We start from the raw sequence: 23,872 nt of genomic DNA, 5'->3' as shown, positions 1-23,872 counted from the left end.
TGCTAAATTTTAACATAAAATAAACACGAGGCAGATGACATATGAGGGCCTTACAAGACTGACTGGGAAAAAGCCATGGAATAATCTTTGCCCACAGGGCTCATTGATCTGCCTTTGAAGAGCTGAGAGGATGAGAACATACAGACATGCCAATGATTACACATTAGGGTTCTGCAGTTGTGTTTCACAGTAAAGTGACACATTTGTGCTTTATTTGAAGTATGACAGGATAAACTGACATGCACATGTTATGTAATATTCATCATCCTTCCTTAAAGACATTCATGGTAACACTCGTGTTTGTGACGATAAGCCTCAACCTTCTACTATCACTTCCACAGAACCTATAGGATTGCCTTGAAGAAGTCCAGCTTCAATCATCATTGGACTTTACCAGAACAGCTTTGCATGTTTCACAGCTCCAAAATCATTATTTATCTTATGCTAGCTCTTCATGCAGCACCTCACTTCATCCTGAGTCTGTAACAAGCCATCTCTTTGTAGCTCCATCTCTCTCTTTTCTCTGATTTCCTGCTGCTTTGCCTCGTTACAGCAGCACTGCCTCGTCTGTTGCTTGTGTGCAGGCTCTGAAAACAATCTGCAAAAATACTATAAAATATAAGTTCCTGATTAAAATGGTCACTTCTCAAATCCATCCACTTATGTTTGAGACTGAGTCTGATCCGGAACTTGAAAGCTGACAGCACATGCGCAGCCTAACCGAAAAACCTACTCCATACTCCATATTTCCTGCCTTAATGGACAAGTGCATTGGCTTGAGGCTGAGGCTAAAAACTGACTGACAAAAAGAAACTGCACCCACTGTAGTATAGTGCTTTTTTCCCCAAAAATGGAAAGCAAATGTAATTTTACTTCATAACCAACAAAACTTATAAAGTAGTCCTAAACAGAGCAGCAGAAAAACGTAGGATGCAGCAGGTGGTTGCTGTGTTAAAAAATAAAAACGCATTTAGAGCAGCTTTTGGCTGAAAGAGATAAGATGTACATACACTGACCTTATTTGAAACTATAGGTATCTAACATTGTAACAAACGAAAGAAAGCAAAATCGTTCCACTTTAAAATTGTGCCATCTAAACCAAACAAAAACAAAGCCAAAACGATTACGCTATCACATCATTTTCCTGTAACATTTTTTTCTAATGTGCAGCTGTAAGAGGTGAATCAATTACAAAAGATTCACTACCCTGCCAACATTTCTGTCTGTCTTTTAGCAGCCTGCACAGCCAGTCTCGCAGGCACTTACAGCTGGATTGTAGCTCAGTAGCAACACCAACAAATAATTCTTGATAGGACCTTTTTCAGTTTGTTTGGCTTTCAGCTATTTCTGGTTTACTTTAGCTCATCTGACACCTCAAATACCATGTCTCTTCTTCCACCAACTCTAATGTCTTTTTACATTGGCAATTTTTCTGCTTTTCCAGCTGCAAGAAAATAAAAACCCAATTCTGCTGCCTCTCTGTTAATTTTCCTGTTTTTTGCAGGGAAACAAATGTATACTGGTAAAGGAAACATTAAGAGCAGATGCAATGCTCACTGTGATGGATAACCCAAAAAGTAACTATATTACCAAGGGCTTATGTTCCCCAGTTTCATAATCTGCTTACACACATCAACCTCACTGCACGCCTCACCCACGTGCAGCAAGTTTCAGAGCTGAAATTTTCACACTGGTGAACACAGCACTTTGGGAACATAAGAATGGCCTCTGCATAACAAATTAAACTCAAGCTCAAAGCATGTTGCTGTTAAGTGAAGGAATTGAATATGATACTGCAAATCTGCAGTGCCCCAAAAGTGGTAGGCGTCATCTTTGGGAAATGGCTACTCTGATTAAAATTTCAGTGGAACAACTGGGACGGATCAGTCGATAAGCAGATTGACAGGTGTCGTTAAACAGAACCAGGATGGATTTTTCTTTACTTTCAGTGTTTTTAAGTTAAGCTAACTGACTTTATTTTACCATCTTTATTTTAATGAATTATTCCTGTGGAGTCTGATTTGGCCACAACCTTAATAAATATGCAAAACAATATGCTCCACAGTAAGTAACAATATGTCTTCAGCAAATGTGAAATTGGAGGATAAAAACTTGCAACACTCAATATGCCTGTGTGGATGAAATCAGTTAAATAAATCATACAGCTTAGTTAATTCAGAATATTACAAAAACCACTCGCTGGTTGTAAATATAAAGGGCATTGGTGTTAGCATTCGTGCCAGAGATGCAGGAAAACAGTACTCTGCAGATCCTGCAAAGCCAGTAGCAATTACAAAGAAAAGACATTGTTTTTTGATGATGCTGGGGATATGGAGATCACTTCCACTCGGCTAAGTGAGTCATCCAGCCTTTTCAGCTCTTTGACAGGCAAAAAACTCCACCAGCTACCTTGTTTGTTCCTGTCATGTCTGTTACTGAGACTGTAATGCTTGATACTTGTTCGAGTGCCCGTGTGTCTGTATGTGTATGTGTATGTGTGAGTGTGTGTGTGTGGTTTAATTTAGAGGTACAGTACTTATGGCATACTAGCATGAATCTTAAATCTTCTAGAAAAAACTAACTTTGGTTTGTGCAGAACTGAGCACAGTTACACAGCTATATCATTTAAAGCACCGACACACTGTTCATCTTCATGATTTCAAAGAGATCGCGGAAAGTCTTCCTTGGAGGAAGGAGAAAACATTGGCTTCATGAACTGTGGGTTGTGGGAAGGTACAGTTACATGGGGACCCAATCCTAGCAATTAAAAAGAAATGAGCAAATAAAATCAATGAGGATCACTTACGCTGTGGTGTCAAAGGACTCACCAGAGGACAACACAAGTCTATATCTTAATTAGGAGAAATAATGTGTTTATGGGCCCAGCACAGAGGAAGAAGTTGGCAAACTACAATGGTCTTTACAAATCACACCAAATTTAAAGCTAAAAGAGTTAATTAATTCCACTGGACATGCTTTTAAGTATGTTTACTAATCCCTATTCAGCCACACATCATCACTGTAACAGTTTTTGTGTAAAGCTCTTCATTATTTAGTGGGGGGTGCAAAAATATGCAAATTTGAACTCTGCTGAACTTTGTGGGTGCAGCCAACTGAAAACTGTTCACAATAACAAACAGAAAGACAGAGAAAAACCCAGCCTTTCTTTGGTTAATTATTTCCATACCTGCATTGTATAGTAATAAGCTTACAATATACAAATATCAGATATAAAACCTCCATAAAAATAAAAATATTTATTTATTAGCTTAATTTAAGCAAGCAGATGTGACTGCAAATGAGCCTGAGTCTCTCAGTGGTAGTAAAGTGCTGCTACCAGCAACAGCAATGTGGATAAAGGTGCATGCAGCATCATCCAGGGCTGAAATATGAAAGAAATGCAGCTTCTGTAGTGGCCACTTTAGAGATGCTCTAAAAGCAACTGAATCCTAATAGGCTCCATCTTAAAATACCCAGCTAAGCTTATTAAGAGTCATGTTTATAGCTTGGTACAAAAGGTCTCAGTCACACCAGGTTGAAAAATGTGTATTCCCTAAACAAAAAAGCTGCTTTTGAGTTCTTTGTTTGGAAGCCGATTGCTGACATCACCCATAGTTTTCATAAAAGATGCCAACTTGTCTGACAGCATTCACCATTTTACTCTCTAATGTTGGCCGATCAGAAAGTCTAGAACCTAGGAGGGAAAAAGTTAAAGATGACAGTTTCTAAATGGAGGGACAGTAACTGTGTGTCTATATGTAACTCTAAGTGTATATTTTGTCTATATCCGCCATTGTAGAAATTCATCTCATGTAAACAATAACGTGGTGCACAGGGCGACGTCAACAAGCCCCACACCTTTGGCGTTGCGTGACTAAATCTCAGTTTTCCTCATCCACATGTAAACGCAAAAACAAAGTTTTCGAAAATCTGTGGCAGGAAAATCCCAGTTTTCAGTGATCCAAAATGCCGTTTACATGTGGACGAAAGGCCCAAACGGAAAGAAAAAGCTGCGTTTTCAAAAATACCCATGTACATGTGGACGTAGCCTGTAACTGTAAAATTGTATCAACTCTTAAAAGCTAGCTAACTAAGCTAATATAAGCAGCAGCAGCAGATTGAAAGTTGTGTCTCTAAATGACCCTGATGTTTATAGTTGGTTAGCCGTTGTTTGTTTAGCAGTGTTTTGTGGCCAGGTTTGCAGATTCAGTTGCATTTTTAACATGAAGGAATGAAACAGTAAGTATGTCGAGTGTAACTGGTAATATTAGCTAGGGTTGCTGGGGCATTGAACAAGAACATTAAACTAGAATTAGGCTAATTAGCTGAAAATACTGAAGCCACCCATCAAACTCTTTTCATGTTAAGACTGTGAAATGTGAAATCCAGTGACAAGCCTGACATTTGGAGTTAGAGCTGCAAAGCAATTTTTAAATCTCCTATTTGAGAAAGAGGTTAACAGTCAATTATTATCTGTCTCTAATTTTAGCCACATGTAGCTGAGACGGTTATGTTACACTGATAACATTTGCTTGTCAAAAATGACGTTGTTCACGATGTAGCCTGAGCCTAAAAAGCTACTGTAGAGTTTGAATAATAGGATGCGTGTCCCTTCCTCTTTCTCTCTCTCGCCGTCTCTCTGAGGGTATTTTAACAAGGTGCTGACAAGAAAAATGATAATGATGTGTCTGTCATGATGCAGAGCCGGGTAAATTTGTCACAATGGCAGGTGACTGATGGTCTAGGATCATCCAACGGCCAAACCCTGAATTCTTTCCCTGAACACACACGCAGACACACACGTGTAGACACACACAAAAATCACTCAGCACGGGTAGCTACAAGCAGGTAAATCACTTTCTTCCTCAGGTTTATCCTCATTGTTCATGAACTGCCTGTCTTTTTTTTTTCAGCCTGCAAGTGACAATGTCATTACAGTAACCTTTACAAAGTGTAAACTACTGTACTGTGACTGTAACTTTATATGTATGAAACCGATGCTGTGATCATTCTTCTTCTGCATAGCAATATGTAGGCTACATCAAAGTATTCACCAAGGTCGTTACTGTTTCAATGCTACACAGATTTCTGCTTTAATGCTCGCATAGATACAATGTGATGCTGACATCTTAACATGCAAACTGCTTTTTTTAATGTATCCAATAAAATCAGCAGTTGGTGTTAATTTGTTTGATTGCCAATATTTTAGTTTCTAATCTCATGGTGAGGCATTGTCAGTGTTAAGAGACATTTTAATGGTTCTGTAAAGCATTTAGAGCAATCTCTCTTCTTTTATTCAAAACGAAGGCATAGGCTATTTTCACAGCAGTTACTCTGATATGAAAGGGTAGGTAAAACCCAACTGTTATAAGGACATTATGAAGGTTATGCGCTGCGTTTATCCGCTATTTAATGTCAAAATGGCTGCTGGGAAAAAAAAAACTTGTGTAATCTAGATAGAACGAAAAATATTTCACCACCTACTCTTACATAGTACCACTGCGATACTGTCTTTTAATACTTACAATATTAATACTTAAATAGGGTTAGGTTAAAAAATATATAACAAGGTGTAAAGAGCATTGCATAGATTTGATATATTTAATCTATGTTATGCTTGACCTATTGGCTTATTTTATAGATTAAATATAATATTGAATTAATTAATTTTTCAACAAAAAAACCCCACAACACCAAAACCATCATCTGACAAACAAACAAGAATAAAATTACCAAACCGTGTTTTACATTTTCCACAATTCAAAAGACACAACATATCTTATGGCAGATAAATTGTGATTGTCAGATGTGACACAACTTTTATGTGCCGAGAGAGAAAAGACTGAAGTCACTGTGAGTTTTGTGTTTGGTGACTGAGCAGACATGCAAAGAACATTTCCATAAATATTTAAAGAGAAAGTAGGAAAGCAAAGCTGTTTTCATACAGTGATGGAGTCATGCTTATTAAAATCTGCCTTTCAAGGTTTAGATACACTAAAGTGCAATATAACACGTAGCCAGAACCTGATTGTTGCGACAGGATTTTATTTCTATTAGTCTAAATGACACGTGTATTAAGTTTAATAATGTTAATGTCAGTAAGGTTGCAAATCTACTGGCATTTAGCGAAGTCTGGTTAAGCCAAAGTATTTTCAGTATAAGAAAAATCCTTCTCAGGAAAGAAGATTAAAAAGAAAAAACTTCAAATGATAAATTATTCAAACCCAAAAAACTGAAAACACTTGGCCTGCCAGTTATTACCTGGCAAATAAACCAAAGGTAAAAACAAAATGTTCACAAATTTTGTCCATTATTTCTGTGCTCTTCAATGTAATTACAGATCACATTTCCATGGTGAATATCAGACATACACGGCATGTAAGAAATGACATTATGATTTCATTTTAAGCCACAAAGCCTGTCTTACAGCAGAAGGGCTCTGGCACCAATTCACCTTAATGTTACTAACTACATCTGTGCCTTTTTCTGTCGTGACATGTCAAAATGACCATCATTAAAAATAGATGTTACAGGCGTATTGGTACTATTAAGTATTGTGTGTGAATATATATATATATTTTTATTTTCTTGCTGTGTATTGGAGTGTTAGGAGCACTACGCTTGCAAACACATTAGTAACTATTTTACGTGCCAGAAAAAAAAAAATGTTTTTCTTGGTAGATTTGGTATAGCAAATAAAAATGTAGATTTATTGGTTTGATTTTAATGAAAATAAAGAAACAGCACTTTATACATGCTTTTTTTTCTCCTCTTTTACTTGCTGTGGAATACTAAAACAGCCTTGAGCTTCTCCTGTGGTCATACAACTACTGATAACATCAATGGTATCAATAGTGACATTTAAACATGAGCAAGGTCCACAGGTAAATGCCACTGGGGGTTCTTCAAGGCTTTTAATCTAACCTCCCTTAATAGTTGATGATTTGAAAGGAGGACAATGACAGATTGTGTAGGGGTTCAATCCATAAATTTCTATAATGTAAAGATATGCTTCAGTGGTGAGAACTGACCTGTGATACATTTAGAAGTTGTCTCTGAAAGGCAGATCAATATTTCTTGTGAGCTGCATGGTAAGCAAATTGAAGTACAGTACTTTAGCAACAGATAACAAATACAAAATGTCACCAGACATCAAAAACAAATCTTTTGTAGCAAAAAATAAACATCCCCTGGGTTCTGCATTTCTAATTATAATACAATGAAACACACTGGCTTTCCAAAGCAAAACCCATGTCTGCACAAAAAAAGTGATTTAGAATAAAAAAAAATACACTTTTTCTGACACCCCAAGGATGTTTGGGTCTAACTAGATTCATCATTCTGTTGCAACAACAGCTTTTCCCATTACTGTCAAGCACATCATCCCTTTGCGACAATAGATTTTCCTCTTCACAACCAAACAAGACACTAACTTTTTAACACATGTCATAAAGCTGTGAGACATCTCATTCAGTGCATGGGGGCCCATGTTGATCTGAGACTTCAGACGTGCCATCGGAGAGAACAAACGGTTCGTCATCTCATGGTTTCTCAAATGACAGGCTTGTCACAAAACAGCAAAAAGCTTAGATGTGCAGTTCACTTGACACACAGTCTTTGGGGATGTCTCTTAAAAAATGGTGCCCCATTTAAAAAAAAAAAAAAAAATCTGTTAGTGTGGGTGGGAGGATGGGATTCGGGTACATAACAAATAAAGCACTGGCCTACAAAAGATCCAGAGGGAACACTCTATATGCCTTCTTGGTATCCATTTAACAGGAGGGCTTACAGCAGCCGGCTGCTTACAGCCAAACTGAAGTGCTATATTACTCACCATGCTCAGCTGGAAACACTATAGAAAATGTGTTTGCCTAGGATCTACTCTCCTTTATCAATCCCAAACAGCAGGGACTAGAGCTTTAAGCACTATGCCAGGGCTCCAGCAATAGCAAACAACATTTCAGACAGAAAAAGAAGAAATGGTTTCACAAATAAGATTTCAGTTTTGTCTCTTTAAAATCCTTTAAAGCTGAATCTATCACAGCGCATCCTACTGAATTCCCATCGAGACTATTCAAAGGCACTGCCTTAGAAAAGAAACATGCAGCCTTAGAAGTACAAGCTCAAGTTTGAACACATGTTGACGAACCTACAAAGAAAGAGAAAACGAAAAACAGGTGCAAGGGCACTCGATTCAGATCTTACCAATGAAGAGGTTCCATTCAGAATCTAGGTCTGCCTGGTTTGCTAGACAGCCTCTCATTACGTTGTGACAGTAGTTGGGACAGGGTTTGAGCCCAGGCATTCCACGACAGTATGGACAGTACAGCATCCTGGTCAAGGCTTTAACACATGCTGGAGCTACATTCACCTGCAAAGCAAAGAGATGCTTTTTCAGTTATGTCATGGATTGAAATGGTGATTATTTCTAATAGAAGTTGAAATGTTTGATGGTAGTCAAAATTTTCCAAGAGGTTTCTACCAGCACCAGTGCATGCCAAAGCATCAGCAGTCAAAAATGCAGTTTTATATGAAACTATAGAGGGGATGGAAGTCGGACGGACACTACACTCTATTGCATCTTCTGAAGCTTGAAATGTGGAAATCCAGCAGATGAAACTGCATGACAAGGTTTACATCTCTGTCCATCTCCATTTATTGTGAAGGCTGTGCCTTTTGTTGTTGGGCCATGTAACTGTGCTGGCTTGAGTAAAAGTGACAGGATTCTCACATCTGCTTCCCCTCAGAGGTGGGGATGCAGAACGGGGAGTACATCTGATAATTGGCCTGTCAGCCTCTGTATTCATGGTTGACTTTAGATTTTGAACAGCAGTGTGTGTGTGTGTGTGTCTGTGTGTGTGTGTGTGTGGGGGGGGGGGGGGGGGGGGGGGGGGGGGACTTTAATTTAAAGTCCACAAAATCACTGCATTTTTATTCATTTTCTTTCACTAATGTATCACTTTAGTGCTACTTAAACTTCTGTTAATTTTGGTACTGTCAGACAAATAAAGAAATAAAAAGCAAAGACAGACGGCACAAAGCCTGCGACGAAAATAAAGCACAAATAAAAGAAGAATATAAGAAGTTAAAAATGAAAAGAGAAGAACGCATTAGTGCACTACTGTAGCTCCATGGCAACATCTGAGGCTTTGCCATGACACTGCATACAGCCTGCGTCTGTTTTTAACATTCCAGCTTGTCTTTGATTTCACTCATACCATGACCAGACCACCTGTGTGTGAAGCGTGAGTGTGAGAGATTGGGGGGAAAAAAAAGACAAGAGCGATGTTAGAAAAAAGGCAGAGAGAGAGAGACAGAGAAGCAGAAGGCAGAGATGAGCGCTATTAATGTATTTGCTTCCACTGCTGCTCGGCACCAAGCGACAAGGATCAAATGAACCATCTTTGACATTTGCAATCTGCCAGTGACATCACGCGATGTCTTGTAAGAAGGCCATTAAACCGGGTTGCTAGCTGTCAGTTGTAGCGCTGCGTGTCATCCGCTGGTATGTGTTCTTGTAAATTGTTTATATCTCTCTGGGAGTGTAGCGAACATATGGGAATTTTTCAGGAACAAGGTTCATTTGACAACACATTAGAAAGCTGACATGCATGGGAAACCAGAGTGTTACATTTGAAACCATTAAAAAAATAGGACATCACTGCGTTATAGACAGAATTAGGAGAATATTACTACTGGAGAGCTGGAACACACACACACACACACACACACACACATATAAATAAATCTGTGTGTGAGTGTTTTGCTATTTTCTACTCACGCACCACAGTCACACACAACACTCATGGTGCCCTGATGAGGAGTGTAGATGTTAAAAATATATTAATAATCAGTTAGAATATGCTTACAGATACATTACTATGTCTTATAGCCCATTTAAAAATGAATAGTGGTGTAAAGTAAAATGCTGCTAATCGACATATTTATAAATAATTCATATATTTATTACGTTGTTTCTTTGTTTTTTAAAGTGACATACTGTACACCGATCAGTGTACTGTTATAGGAGCCTACTATAACGCCTTATCGAACCCTTTGCGAAGGGCAGTTTTGTAATTTAATTTCTACATTTTCTGATTCACAAACTGAGCTCGAGGAAGTTTTTTTTTTCTAAAAGAAACATTAGAGCAGACTGAGAGTGAACAGGCTGTGGAGAAATCCTAAGATGCTGCCAAGGATGCAGAGCAACAAACACCAAGAAAACAGAGAGACAGATACAGATGAAGCAGACGGAGAGAAAACCGGACAAGACACTAGCAGACAAACAGAAGGAATAGGCAGGTGCCGTCACCACACTTGGAAACAGAAACAGGACCAACTAAATGCCAATCACAGTGTTTGGTTTGGAGAGAACATCCTGTAAAATTCCACAGACTTTCTGCTTCCAAATGTACACTTTATGATTTTCAGGATCCAATACATATCATACTATATATATGTATTTATATATATATTGCCATCTATTTACAGACCTTGAAGAGCAGTCTCCAGTGACAGTGCTCTCATCTTTAGATCTCAGCCTGTTTTCTTCCCTTGCCTTCAGTACTTGCACTTCATAAAAATCCGTATCTCACATAAATTCACAAAGTCTGACTGCTACATGCAATTCACCAATCGACTGCGACTGAGACAGGGATGAGACACTTTTCCGATCCTACTCCCCCCCACATCCCTGTGCTTCTTCAGAAATATCCCCTGCCCTCTCCCTCATCAACGACTCAAATCCCACAGATTAAATACGTTATCCTATCGAGCATTTGAATCATTTTTGTTTCACAAGCTAATTTGCATATAAATATGTTTTGCGTAGTGAGAGAGAGAGAGAGCTCGTCCCTTTTGTTTTCTCTTTTGGCTCACAGTGGCCTAGTCACTGTACCTGAGCAGCAACATGAAATCCAGTTTAAACCACAATTGTAAAACAACAACCAGTTGACAGCATGACTTTGGAGTATCTGTGCTTGATAACTTCCTTGTTTCGCTGTTGTGGTATAAATGATGGCAACATCATAGAGGAGGATAATGAAAATATAGTCCCTGCACCATCTGCAACATCAACATGCAATTTTTTTCCCAACTTGTAAAAAGGATTTCATTATTTATTCAAATATTAAATAATATATCTTTTTTTTTTTTAAATTGTCAGAATAACTTACTTCAGTCAATTCAATTACACTTGGCCCAGTTTCTCAGCATATAGAGAGAAAACACTGGGATTTTTTTTTTAACCACAGTCCAGTTTCAACTACGTCCTTTATATTCGATGTGGCTTTTTTGTGGCAATAGAAGAAATACAGTTAATACTGCAAATGGGAAAAGTGCTTTAAGCTGCCCTAAAGCTTTGTGAGCCTTTGGAAAATTTGCATTAAAATGATGCCTCCTAACACAATTATCTTAGTGGGATTTTTTTTACATCATCGCTGTTACTGTGCCCAGCAGTCGCCGGGTGCCCTGGATGAAGGGTAATCTGATAATCTTGTTAGCACTTATTTACAGTTGAGTAGATAAAATATTTCACAGCAGGATGAGGGGAGAACTTGGAAGTGAGATGACTCAGATCCAGAGCAAGATTAAAACACTAATCTACTCATCTGATGTTTAAGTGCAACGATAACACCGCATGGAGAGCATGTGCTTGCGCGCAAGTCACTGTGTGTGTTTTGGAGTCGTGGAGGACGAATTCAGATCCTTTAAGCAGAAAAAAAAACCTTAATTAAAGTCCCAAACTGATAAATATGAGTGCCTATTATACTAAAAAATAATGTACTTTAGGCTTTAGTTATTACATTTTTTAAAGTGACTAAAGATAAAACACTGCATAGTTAATATTTTACCTTTTCATAACTTTTAAGTAGATTTTCTTGCAAACGCATACCTTTTTGTTCACATATATTGACACAAAACCTATTATAATATTTACATTATGTGATATTGACTTTGTTCTGTAAGTGCATTTACATAAGGACAGTGTGTGAGTAAATAGACTATAAGAATGGGATGAGCCACAAACAGCAGCCAACTCATTAGCCTGCTTGAAGATGTGGTCAGCTCCTGAGGTAAGCGTAAACATTACCAAGAATTTAAAGTGCAAGATTATAAATGCAATGAGCCTTATGGGCAACAGCACAGCCCCATAAGGGGCCACAGTCAGGAGACATTACACACACCTGAATTCAATCAGCAATAAGACACATCAATGATGGGTAAATCATTAGAATACGAATAAAAAGCGTTACCATTAAAATAAGGGATAACTCTGAAAGACACTCGGAAGATATCACCTTGTCTCTCCGACAAGGTGTTGCCATGCTTACACGGTGTGAGCTCCCTTTAGGGGCAACAAAGTAGGAGAAGCAAAGACGATGGAAATTGCTTTGTGCCACCAAGTAATGAAGTTGTGAGAAATGACAATGACTTTGCAAGCTACCAAGGCCAATCAAGGGGAACACTTGTGGGACGGTGAGACTGTTGCCAAAAAATTGTCTCAATAGTTCTGTCATAATTATTGTGACAGGTTGTGTTGCTTCGCACTGATTGGACATGGATGTAAGACTGCATTGCTGCCCCAGTGTCCCCACTCAATTCCACAGCCATTAGTGTCAATGGCAATATGAGTGATTTGTTACTGTGCAAATAAGACTACCATCTGCTACGAAGAGAAACATGTGCTTGGTTGCATAAATCTCCGTGTAAAACTTAACCACTTATTTCTTCCTAACCAAAGGGTAACATTAAGGGATATTGCAATAAACATCTGATATTAATTCCATAAGTCACAGGAAATGCAAATTGTAAGAAGACGATTAGCAATTTCACGCTGCAAGGAAAATCTGATCAAATTGTTTTTATGTTTGTCGAACTCATACTTTTATTTTAAACATACTGTGAGAAAAGCTACTTTAAAATAAACTAATATTTAAAAAAGTCACGCTTATGCACAAGCTACTCCTTGTAGAAACGATCCAATCTGAGAGATAACAAAAAAAAAAAAAAGGTTTTTGGGGAGCATGGGAACCATTTTGGTGATGAACAAGCTTCATTGTAATGGCTTGCCAAATTGCCCTCTCCTGAAAAGTATTGCAGTTCATTTAACCATGAAGGTGATCTGACCCCAACCAAGTAGTATTACTTCTCTAAACATAGCCACATCTTAATCACAAGGGTGTCAGAGCAGAAAATACTCATATGGGTCCTTGTGGGAGGTGCCAACAGATGTCCTGAATTGTAGGTAGACATTTTGTATGTATTTTTTATGTATATTTATTACCTGTGTCTATGTATCTTACATGTACCGTATACTCCCGTATCCAGTCAAATTATAAGACGTTGATGTAGCAGTAATGTATAACAATGTTAGAATTGTATCGTATTTGTCACAGCGGCAAATGCCATACATGGTCAGTAACAAATAATTATGCTCTAATTAAAAAATAATCCAATTTACAAACACATGGTAATACAATATAATAGAAATACATTATAGTACAATTTAGAAATACATTTAGAGACTTACATTTACTTAGATTTACATTTTAACGGGGCAGCTAAGGTAAAAAAAAAAAAGGTAACAAAGTAACAAAAACAAAGTAAACTTTATGTTTATAGTACGTTAGTACATACAGACCAGGCAAAATAAATGCACCAAAGTTGTCATTGAAAATAAAACCCGGTATGAAGCTTCACGCCCTGGAGGACGGGGCTGTGGCCCCCCCACACCCTCTAGCAGATTATTACATGAAGGAACCTTTTAAAAAACAAAAAACAAGCGCGTCCATGCTCACAGGTGTACACACGGGTGATCACACCCACAAACTACACCCTTTTTGGCTCCTACCTCAAAGCACACTGTGTTCTGTTGATCTTATGTGCTGCACAATAATGTTTAACATTTAGTATTTACTGTCATATTCCCATATATCATTGTGATGTTGTTTATTCTATTACTCTTGTTCTCTTCTGCTTGCTTTCTTTTTTCTTTCTCAGCAGGTGATCCAGGTGATTGATATGTGCATTTTTTTTTCTCTGCCCGTTCTGTTGGTTTTTGTCTTTTGCCCTTCTCCCCCGTCCCTCTTCTCAGCTGTTTCTCTTTCCCTCTTTCTTTCTCCCCTTCTTTCCCCCAGTCAAGTCTGTCCCGTATTCACTAAGTGAAAATAAAATAAACAATAAAAGGTGAATCAAATGGACCATTACGGCAAGGCTGGGATGGTCAGTTTGGTAAAGTAAATCCGTTGGGCATCTTTCTTTGCCTTTAGACAACAATTCTGATGCAAAAGAGCCAAACGGGACAGGCCAAAAAAAAGAAAAAAAAGAAAAAAAAAAAAAGAAAATAAAACCCGGTTTTCAGCACTTCATACTAATCACACCTTCTTTCTGTGCTCCTCCATAAACTTCAGTCTCCCTCCACTCCGCATGTTAAATGTAAGCTGGAGCCAAGACAATTCCAGAGGGGCTGCACTAAAATCAGCTGCTGTCAAATCGATGAATGTCTGAAACAGACAGAATAATCCACATGTGAGCATCTGTGCCTCAATGAAACAACACAGTGGTACTTGGGGGACCCCTGTGACCCACTCAAGTCAGCTCAAGTGTCTGTCTTTGTTGAGACGTGGGCACAACCGTTGATCTGTCCTGACATATTCCATGTTATGTAGCATGTCTGGAGCAGCAGTTGGGTCTGTTTCTTTAATTTACAACGACAAGGGAAAACACATTAAAAATCAACCTCATGCTGCTCATTGACTAGGCACGGCGTACCATGAGCGATTCACCATCTCTAGTGAGTACAAAACCTTCATATACTACATTGTTATCCATCTGTCGTGTTGCCTCCTGGATTATAGCGTAGCACTCACCCTCTGTCCAGCTGACTCTAAAGGTCTGCAGCCCAGCCTGAATGTCAGGGGCAGACAAGTCTCTGTGCTGCCAAGAAACCTCTGAACAAATGTCACAACACTGCTGCTGACAACCTTCTCTAAGTGCTTGTTAAATAAAGATGTGGTGCCATACACTTTAAATCAAGGTGCAAAAAGTTGTCATAAGAGTGATGTGGGCTGCTCCAGTCGGATGACATATTTTCACAAGTTGATGAGAGGTGGATAAGAGGTATTTTATAGGACATGTTAAAACTTGATGGATCATTTTTCTAAATTTTTTTGACAAATTGCCACCCTTTTGTATTTTGTTCCAAATTTCCACCCACTCTGTACTTGGCTCACTGTGCCCTTCAGAGTATTCAATGCTGAATGGAAGACGGCACAGACTACTGAAGAGAGGAGGATACAGTATATTTCTTTATTATCCGTTCTTATAATGTTCTTGTATTTCAGACCACATGCTGTCTTTCATTTTTTTCCAACATTCTGCAGTTCACTACAGATCAAAATCTTTTAATTAAAAAGGACATCTTTGGTGCAGCACATTTCCCGATGACGTGCCAACCCTTTTGAGCCAGTTGCCATCTGCCGTCACAGCACTGTGGCTGAGGCCTTATCCCCGGCAAGCTGTGTGAGCTGTGAGCCAGCAAGAGAGAAGGAGACAGACAGAGAGCGAGAGAGGAGGGATCATGCATGAGAGAGAGAGAGTGAGAGAGGAAGTCCGTCTGGTGCATCTGTATCTGTGTGGGCCTCGGCTAAGAAACATGGACACTCGCTCACGAAGCAGGTCACTTAATCTGCCCTGAGCAGAATCTGCTGTCAGACTGCTCTCGTTCACTGTTTGGTTTTGCAACATATTAATTACAAGTAAAGACGCTGAACTACAAAATCACATGAACGCAGTCACATTTTCTTAATCAAATTAAGGCATTTTGTATCTTCAGCTAGAAGTGATACATCTTTAATTGCTAACGCAATCTGTAAAAACACAACCAGCTCCACTGGCATTGTCTGCAGTGTCAAAGCATACTGCAGTTCGCATTATGTGCCTCTCTTTTGAGGTGTGATTACATGAACTTATTTCCTCTATGGCAATTTCCTTTTCAATTAAGAATCGGAGTCATTATTGTTTTCTATCAGGCAGTTGTTTTTGTTCTCTTAATTGGCTAATTGTTTTGTCTGCAAATGTGAGAAATGAATGAAAAATGTCCAACCACATTCCCAGGGGATCCTAGATATAATACACATAATAAAAGTAACTGTTTTGTTCCAGCAAAACAGTTACTTTGTAACATTGTTATATTTCTGTTTTCAGCTTGTTTGATGTGTGTGAATGAATTCTCTTTATATACTTTCGAATGTGAACTAGCTTGCCCTGAAATTGCTATTTGGCCGATGAATATAAAAATGATCATACTAGCATTAAAGTCATTTGTACTTCTACAGCCCATGACCTGTCGGATGAAACATGTCTGAAGTGGTCCAAACTCCAATAGCACGCGTATATACAGAACAACATCATCAAACTACTAAGAGACTACTAACTAAGAGATAACCCAGCGACTTTTTTCACATGATGAGCCAGTCACATGATAGCAACTCGTTTGAAAATAGACATGATGAAGATGACCAATTAAACACCAAAGCCTAACTAAGTATTGTTGCTGACCACGCCCATCCCGCCTATCTGCTGGAAGCAGCCATCTTCTGATGTCAGCTGATGTTCAAATCATCTCAAACTGGTTTCTTGAACATGTATGTTCACTGTACTCAAATGGCCTGAGCATCAGAAAAGGGAAGAAGGTGATTTTTGTGACTATGAATGTGAGATGGTTGGCAGTCCCACACATGCTGGTTTGAGTATTTCAGAAACTGCTGATGTAGTTGTGAGTCTCCTCCACCATCTCTAGTGTTTACAGAGGCTGGTCCAAAAAGAGACAATCTAATGAACGCCAGTTACCTGGAAGAAAATGCTTTGCTGATGTCAGAGGTTAGAAGAAAATGGCCACACTGATTTGAGCTGATAGGAAGGCAAAAGTAACTAAAATAACTGCTCATTAAAATGAGGGTATGCAGAAAAGCATGTCTGAATGCACAACATGTTACATGCTGAAGCAGTCATGCTTGTTAGCTGAGAATTGGACGTTGAGCCTGCAATTCACATGGACCAAAATTGGATCATAAAAATTGGTCTGCACTGATGAGTCTCATTTTGTCCTGTGACATCTTGCTGGTAGGGTCAGAATTTGGATTAAAAAACATGATAGCTTAGGATCATAATACTTTGTATCAACAGTTTAGGACAGTGGTGTTGGTGGTAGTAGTGGTGTGATGGCGTGTGGGATATTTTCTTGGAGCACTTTGTCCTCGTTAGTACCAAATTTCATTCAAACAACATAGCCTACGTGCATATTCTTGGTGACCGTATCCATTCCTTTATGATTGTAGTGTACTATCTTCTGATGGCTGCTTCCAGCAAGATAACACACCACGTCACAAAGCTCAAATCGCCTCAAACTGGTTTCTTGAACATAACCCAATGAGTTCACTGTGCTCAAATGACCTCGGCAGTCACCAGATCTCAATCCAATAGAGCACCTTTGGGATGTGGTGGAACAGGAAATTTGCATCATAGCTGTGCAGCCGACCAATCTGCAGGAACTGTGTTATGCTATCATGTCAGTATGACATGGACCAAAATCACTGATGAATGTTTCCAGCATTGTGTTGAACCTATGACATGAAGAATTAAGGCATTTCTCCAAGTAAGGCTTAACTAATAAAGTAGACATTAAGTTTATACTCAAAAGTTAGTATTCATGGTGTGAAAATGGTTTAGTTCTAAAAGTGGCCTGTTTTGCCATTATATATCACACACATCATACAGGCATCAGTCAGAAAAGAAAAACAAATCTCAGGGCTTTATAATGTAGTATGTTATAAAAAGAAACATATCCGTTTGTCTGTGTGCAGATTAAATGACAGTACTGTACTTGACCTTTTTTTCTTAGAACTAACTCTGTTAACACAACTTTGCTGACCACTAGTATGTATAGAAGTACAGCTGGTGCATATTTTAGACACGGCAGTGATTTGCACAACAGCTAAATGAATGTGCTAACTGCGATTAGAACAACAAAAGTGAAAACATGTAAAATGACTGGCATCATTTTCTGTAAGTGAATGAAAATGCTATCTGATTAGTAGGACTGTTTAAATTCAAACAAGCACATATTAACCTGTGTGTCAGCAGTGAATATGTGCTTGTGTTTCTGTCTTTTTTTGCTGAATGTTGAATGCATTCGTTAAAAGTAATGTAGGGCAGCGAGTTCAAAAAGCAGACAAACAAAACATGAGCACGTATGGAAAGCACATGGAACTGATGATGATATTTCTCACGTGTCAGCAAAGAAATCTGGCAGAGGATTAATCTAAGGTAAATGTTGTGTAAAGATTAGAAACTGCCTCGGAGCTTAATGTGAAATTATCTGACAGTTCGTGGTCGGAAATGAGTGTATAATGAGATCACCGTGGCAGCATAAGCCATCAGGGAAAACAAATCCCTCTCTACAAAATACCCTACTTCCTTCCATCATCGTGAGCAAAAGTGCACCACGGACTAGGCCGGCTTCCCATGCGTATGCAGAGTGAGTGATAAGTGCTTTAAATGCCTGAACTTTAAACCGTTCAAAAATTCCAAATCCCTACAATCTTCTTTGAGTAGGTCTTAATGTAGTTGGACTGTGTTTTAAGTACCGCAAGGATAAAACTCCTAATGGTCATCATAAACTGTAATCCAAAGGGATTCTGCTCTTAATCCAGGATCGAGGTCCAGGAAACTGTTCAGTGCAAGTCTAGTGCAATCTCATTTTATGGCGTGATATCTCTCCTGCTCTGACTTTACACCATACAGCACTGTGTATTAGCTGTAAATATTTACGGCTCATCGTATTGGAGCAAAATCCGGATGCAAAGTAACATGGAAAATTAAACAGACAGCTGGTTGAAGGCAGGCATCACATGGACAAAGCGTGTTTTTCCATTCTACAACCTCGAGTTTTAAACATTTAATGATCAGTTTGTATATTTGAATTTAAGCCCCAGTGTTGTTAGAGTTACCCACTAAGCATCATTTGCAGCGTGCGGCACTTTACATATAAATGAGACTCAAAACCTGTAGCAACAGACGATTTATTTCGCCGTTTGTTTGCAATGTCCCTGACAAACCTGTTGGTCTAATGATCTTTCACTAGCAACCTGTAAAGCACATGTGTGAAAAAAAAAGAAAAAAAATCAATGTCAAGTGAAAAGACTCCATCGTCTAAGACCGCCTGTAAATAGAGTTTGTAGTGAGACTCTTTTGTCAACTGGACAAGCTAGAATGATGAAATTGAGCACAATCTCGATGATGCCAATCCATCAGGGACAATAAAAAGTTTATAAATTTTCATTTCACTAAACTATCTTTATACGTACATATGCACCGATTTATCATTTATTCTGTAAAAAAAGTATTTACTGTAAAGTAATGCTGACTTTTGCTTCTCCTCAGAATAATTTTAAGTAAACTTACAGCAGAATCAGAGCACAGAATTCTACCTTCGTGACAGATGGTGTGTTTGTCACTGCAGTCTAGCTCTGAGGTATTTTTCAACACTATTTGTTCGCAAATGGTCTGCTAATAAAACACACTGCCAAATGACCAAACACTGATTTATGAAGCTGTAGTAATTGCAGTAGTAACTCAAAAAACAAAACTGCATTCTGCCATAAAGCATATAAAAAGTCTCGGATCCTTGTGGATCTACAATTGAACGGGATGCAATAATGTGCTTAAACCCAAGAAGTTTTACATTGCTATTTACTCTAACAGTGTGCGGTAAGGAGATGCATGTGTGCAGTGCCACTGAAAACAGCATGGCACTGAGGGTGAATCTCAGGTCAAGGTGATTTGTCATGTCAAACAACTTTTCACCTCGACTTCTTCGGTTGTTCACTGGCCTGACAGCCTTCAGCAATGCCACAGTGTTTCCAGGCGCCGCTTCATAATTGATGAGGAAGAAGGGAATATGGGATTTGATCCAGAGTGGCGGTGCCATTTGGGCCTAGGACAGATGTATAGATGTGCTCATTTTAACTCTTCCTCTGAAATGGCTATGCCACTAAGGGAATGGTGACTAGCTCAGTAGTAAGCTAAAAGACATTATGAGCATTAAAAATGACCAGCTCTTTAGGGATTATACACGGCAGCAGAATATGACATAGCACTTTAATATGTACATAATACTGAGGTGGAAAATTCACAATCCTGTGAAATAGTGCAAGTATAGGGTGGGGCACTGGGGGAAACTGATTGTACATCACACTGATGGTAGAAGTTCAAAGATAAAATATAAATTAAGGGATGATTTGGTTTTTGATCTAATGAAAAAATATGAAGAAATTAGACAGTGAGTTTCAATGTAACCATTTCTTGTGGTTAAGTATGATGTGACTTCTTATAAGTCGTAATACGGTGTACACTGTAACAAAGCTTCCTGCTGAATTACAGTGAACTGCTGGCAGCTCTATTTGTCAGCATGAAACTCTGCAGTGCATCGACTACAACACTTTTTAAAATTATTTTAAAGAACATTACAGTACTGTGCTGTAATTATCTAAAGTAAGGATTTGAATAAACCTTACAATATATTAGTCCTAGTTTTTGTGAGATGACTGAAATGATGTTGTGGGACTTGAAGCAACATGATTTCACTTATGCAAAGAAAGTCAAACTCCAGCTTAGCTTAACTGCCAAAGAAAAATAGCCTACTGTATTCTAGCTTGTATTTCTGAAAAGCATCAGCATTTCGAGTATTCACTGTACTTAAGAAACATTAGTGCACCAATTTCCCTGTCATTTTTTGCAGCAGTAGATCTGAGTGTCATCCAAGTTATGAAAAAGATGCAACTAAATACCCTAAAAATTGCTCTTCACAGTGAAACAGATAACTTAGGTGAAATATTACCATAGGTGAAGGTTGACTGTGTAGGCTTTTGTCTAAACATTACTTTTTATGCAGTCACAGACCAAAGTTCTAATATAAATTTAATGCATTCACTTGTGTTCACACTCTATGATCTGTCTCAACTTTACACAGGGAGTTAAGCCTCCAACATAAAAGTGAACTGCACAGATCATTTCTTTTTTTTGCCCTGCCACTCTTGCATCCACTTTCTTCTTCTTTGCTCTTCTTACAGTTTCTCTCCCTTGTCGAATTGAAAGGCACGGCGAGCTTTAAGCTAAAAAGGAAACGAATCGAATCGCTGCTGAACTCTGAAGACATTTTTAAAACTTAATGTTTGAACTTATGAGCATCTAGTTTGATATGATTTATGTCTAAAAGCAGGTGAAGAATATTACTTTTGGAAGGGCGAGCACTTTCCAGACTAAAATTATTGTTATGATTTCTCAGTCATTTAATTAAATCTTTTAAGGCCTCTGCAAAATAGCAGAAACTAAAAATTTAGTTTCTATTTTAAGGACAAATCTGTTTCAGTAAGCCTTAAAGGTGTTACGTGTTTAGAGTATATAAAAAGTATTTTCTTTAGAACGTGCCTTTTAATCTCATGCTCACAAATCATCCAGAATGCGTTTTTTTGTGTTTTATAAATTGTAAACCAACAGAATCAAAAGCTGATGATGACTATAACTAGAAGAAACTGGCTTCAAAATGAAACTGTTTAATTAAGCTCTCTCAGCCCCCACCTTCCACATCTATTTCCACAGTTTTCAGAAGCCCACTCTCCTTTAAACTGAATGATGGAATCCAAATGTAAATAACTCAAGTCGGATCATTAATACCGGTGTTTGAATCGTGCCAATCTGCAAACAGCTGCGGTTATATCATATCTCATAGTTTTGATGTCCACTAAAAACTGTTGCATAACTTTCTGTGTTAACCGTGGAATTAGAAAACGTATCCTCTAAGCCTTTGAAAAAAAACATTTGAAATCTTCAGGATTTGATAACAGTCTTAAATATACAGTGGGGCAAAAAAGTATTTAGTCAGCCACCGATTGTGCAAGTTCCCCCACCTAAAATGATGACAGAGGTCAGTAATTTGCACCAGAGGTACACTTCAACTGTGAGAGACAGAATGTGAAAAAAAAATCCATGAATTCACATGGTAGGATTTGTAAAGAATTTATTCGTAAATCAGGGTGGAAAATAAGTATTTGGTCAATAACAAAAATACAACTCAATACTTTGTAACATAACCTTTGTTGGCAATAACAGAGGTCAAACGTTTACTATAGGTCTTTACCAGGTTTGCACACACAGTAGCTGGTATTTTGGCCCATTCCTCCATGCAGATCTTCTCGAGAGCAGTGATGTTTTGGGGCTGTCGCCGAGCAACACGGACTTTCAACTCCCACCACAGATTTTCTATGGGGTTGAGGTCTGGAGACTGGCTAGGCCACTCCAGGACTTTCAAATGCTTCTTACGGAGCCACTCCTTTGTTGCCCGGGCGGTGTGTTTTGGATCATTGTCATGTTGGAAGACCCAGCCTCGTTTCATCTTCAAAGTTCTCACTGATGGAAGGAGGTTTTGGCCAAAATCTCACGATACATGGCCCCATTCATTCTGTCCTTAACACAGATCAGTCGTCCTGTCCCGTTGGCAGAAAAACAGCCCCATAGCATGATGTTTCCACCCCCATGCTTCACAGTAGGTATGGTGTTCTTGGGATGCAACTCAGTATTCTTCTTCCTCCAAACACGACGAGTTGAGTTTATACCAAAAAGTTCTACTTTGGTTTCATCTGACCACATGACATTCTCCCAATCCTCTGCTGTATCATCCATGTGCTCTCTGGCAAACTTCAGACGGGCCTGGACATGCACTGGCTTCAGCAGCGGAACACGTCTGGCACTGCGGGATTTGATTCCCTGCCGTTGTAGTGTGTTACTGATGGTGACCTTTGTTACTTTGGTCCCAGCTCTCTGCAGGTCATTCACCAGGTCCCCCCGTGTGGTTCTGGGATCTTTGCTCACCGTTCTCATGATCATTTTGACCCCACGGGATGAGATCTTGCGTGGAGCCCCAGATCGAGGGAGATTATCAGTGGTCTTGTATGTCTTCCATTTTCTGATGATTGCTCCCACAGTTGATTTTTTTCACACCAAGCTGCTTGCCTATTGTAGATTCACTCTTCCCAGTCTGGTGCAGGTCTACAATACTTTTCCTGGTGTCCTTCGAAAGCTCTTTGGTCTTGGCCATGGCGGAGTTTGGAGTCTGACTGTTTGAGGCTGTGGACAGGTGTCTTTTATACAGATGATGAGTTCAAACAGGTGCCATTCATACAGGTAACGAGTGGGGGACAGAAAAGCTTCTTACAGAAGACATTACAGGTCTGTGAGAGCCAGAGATTTTCCTTGTTTGAGGTGACCAAATACTTATTTTCCACCCTAATTTACGAATAAATTCTTTACAAATCCTACCATGTGGATTCATGGATTTTTTTTTCACATTCTGTCTCTCACAGTTGAAGTGTACCTCTGGTGCAAATTACTGACCTCTGTCATCATTTTAAGTGGGGGAACTTGCACAATCGGTGGCTGACTAAATACTTTTTTGCCCCACTGTACTTATTTTACAATCCAATCTACTAAGATTTCAGACGAAACACTAATTAGTTTTAAATAAACTGTCACATTGAAATGAAGCAAATTTTTACTTATGCACACTGAAAAACAAACAAACAAACAAAAAAAAACATGACAAAATACAAACTGCAAAGACGAACAATGCAAACACAATTCCAACATGAAATCTCAGCTGACCTGTGCTTTAACATTTTCCCTTTTTGCAAAGCTTTGCTCTTTGTGAAGGAGTAAAATAATGAATGCATATCAAACCGTCTGCATCACCACATATATCTATGAAAAATGTCTCAAACTGCCCTCCACATCCGGTCTGTGCATGAACTATTATTCA

At 38.7% G+C, this 23,872-nt stretch overlaps 1 protein-coding gene across 3 annotated transcripts in view; it reads right to left on the bottom strand.

Moving 5' to 3' along the window:
- Positions 1-23,872, bottom strand: part of gpc6a (glypican 6a) — a 162,076-nt gene that overhangs the window by 61,746 nt on the left and 76,458 nt on the right. For all 3 annotated transcript variants that reach the window (XM_004543317.5, XM_004543318.5, XM_004543319.5), the window contains exon 4: positions 8,206-8,371. In XM_004543317.5, the coding sequence (XP_004543374.2) occupies positions 8,206-8,371 (166 nt within the window). The remainder of the gene's footprint in view (positions 1-8,205; positions 8,372-23,872) is intronic.

This window comes from Maylandia zebra, linkage group LG1 (genome assembly GCF_041146795.1).
Source record: "Maylandia zebra isolate NMK-2024a linkage group LG1, Mzebra_GT3a, whole genome shotgun sequence".
Lineage (NCBI taxonomy): Eukaryota > Metazoa > Chordata > Actinopteri > Cichliformes > Cichlidae > Maylandia > Maylandia zebra.
Note: the sequence above shows the minus strand (reverse complement) of the source record. Positions and strands in the feature narration are given on the sequence as shown.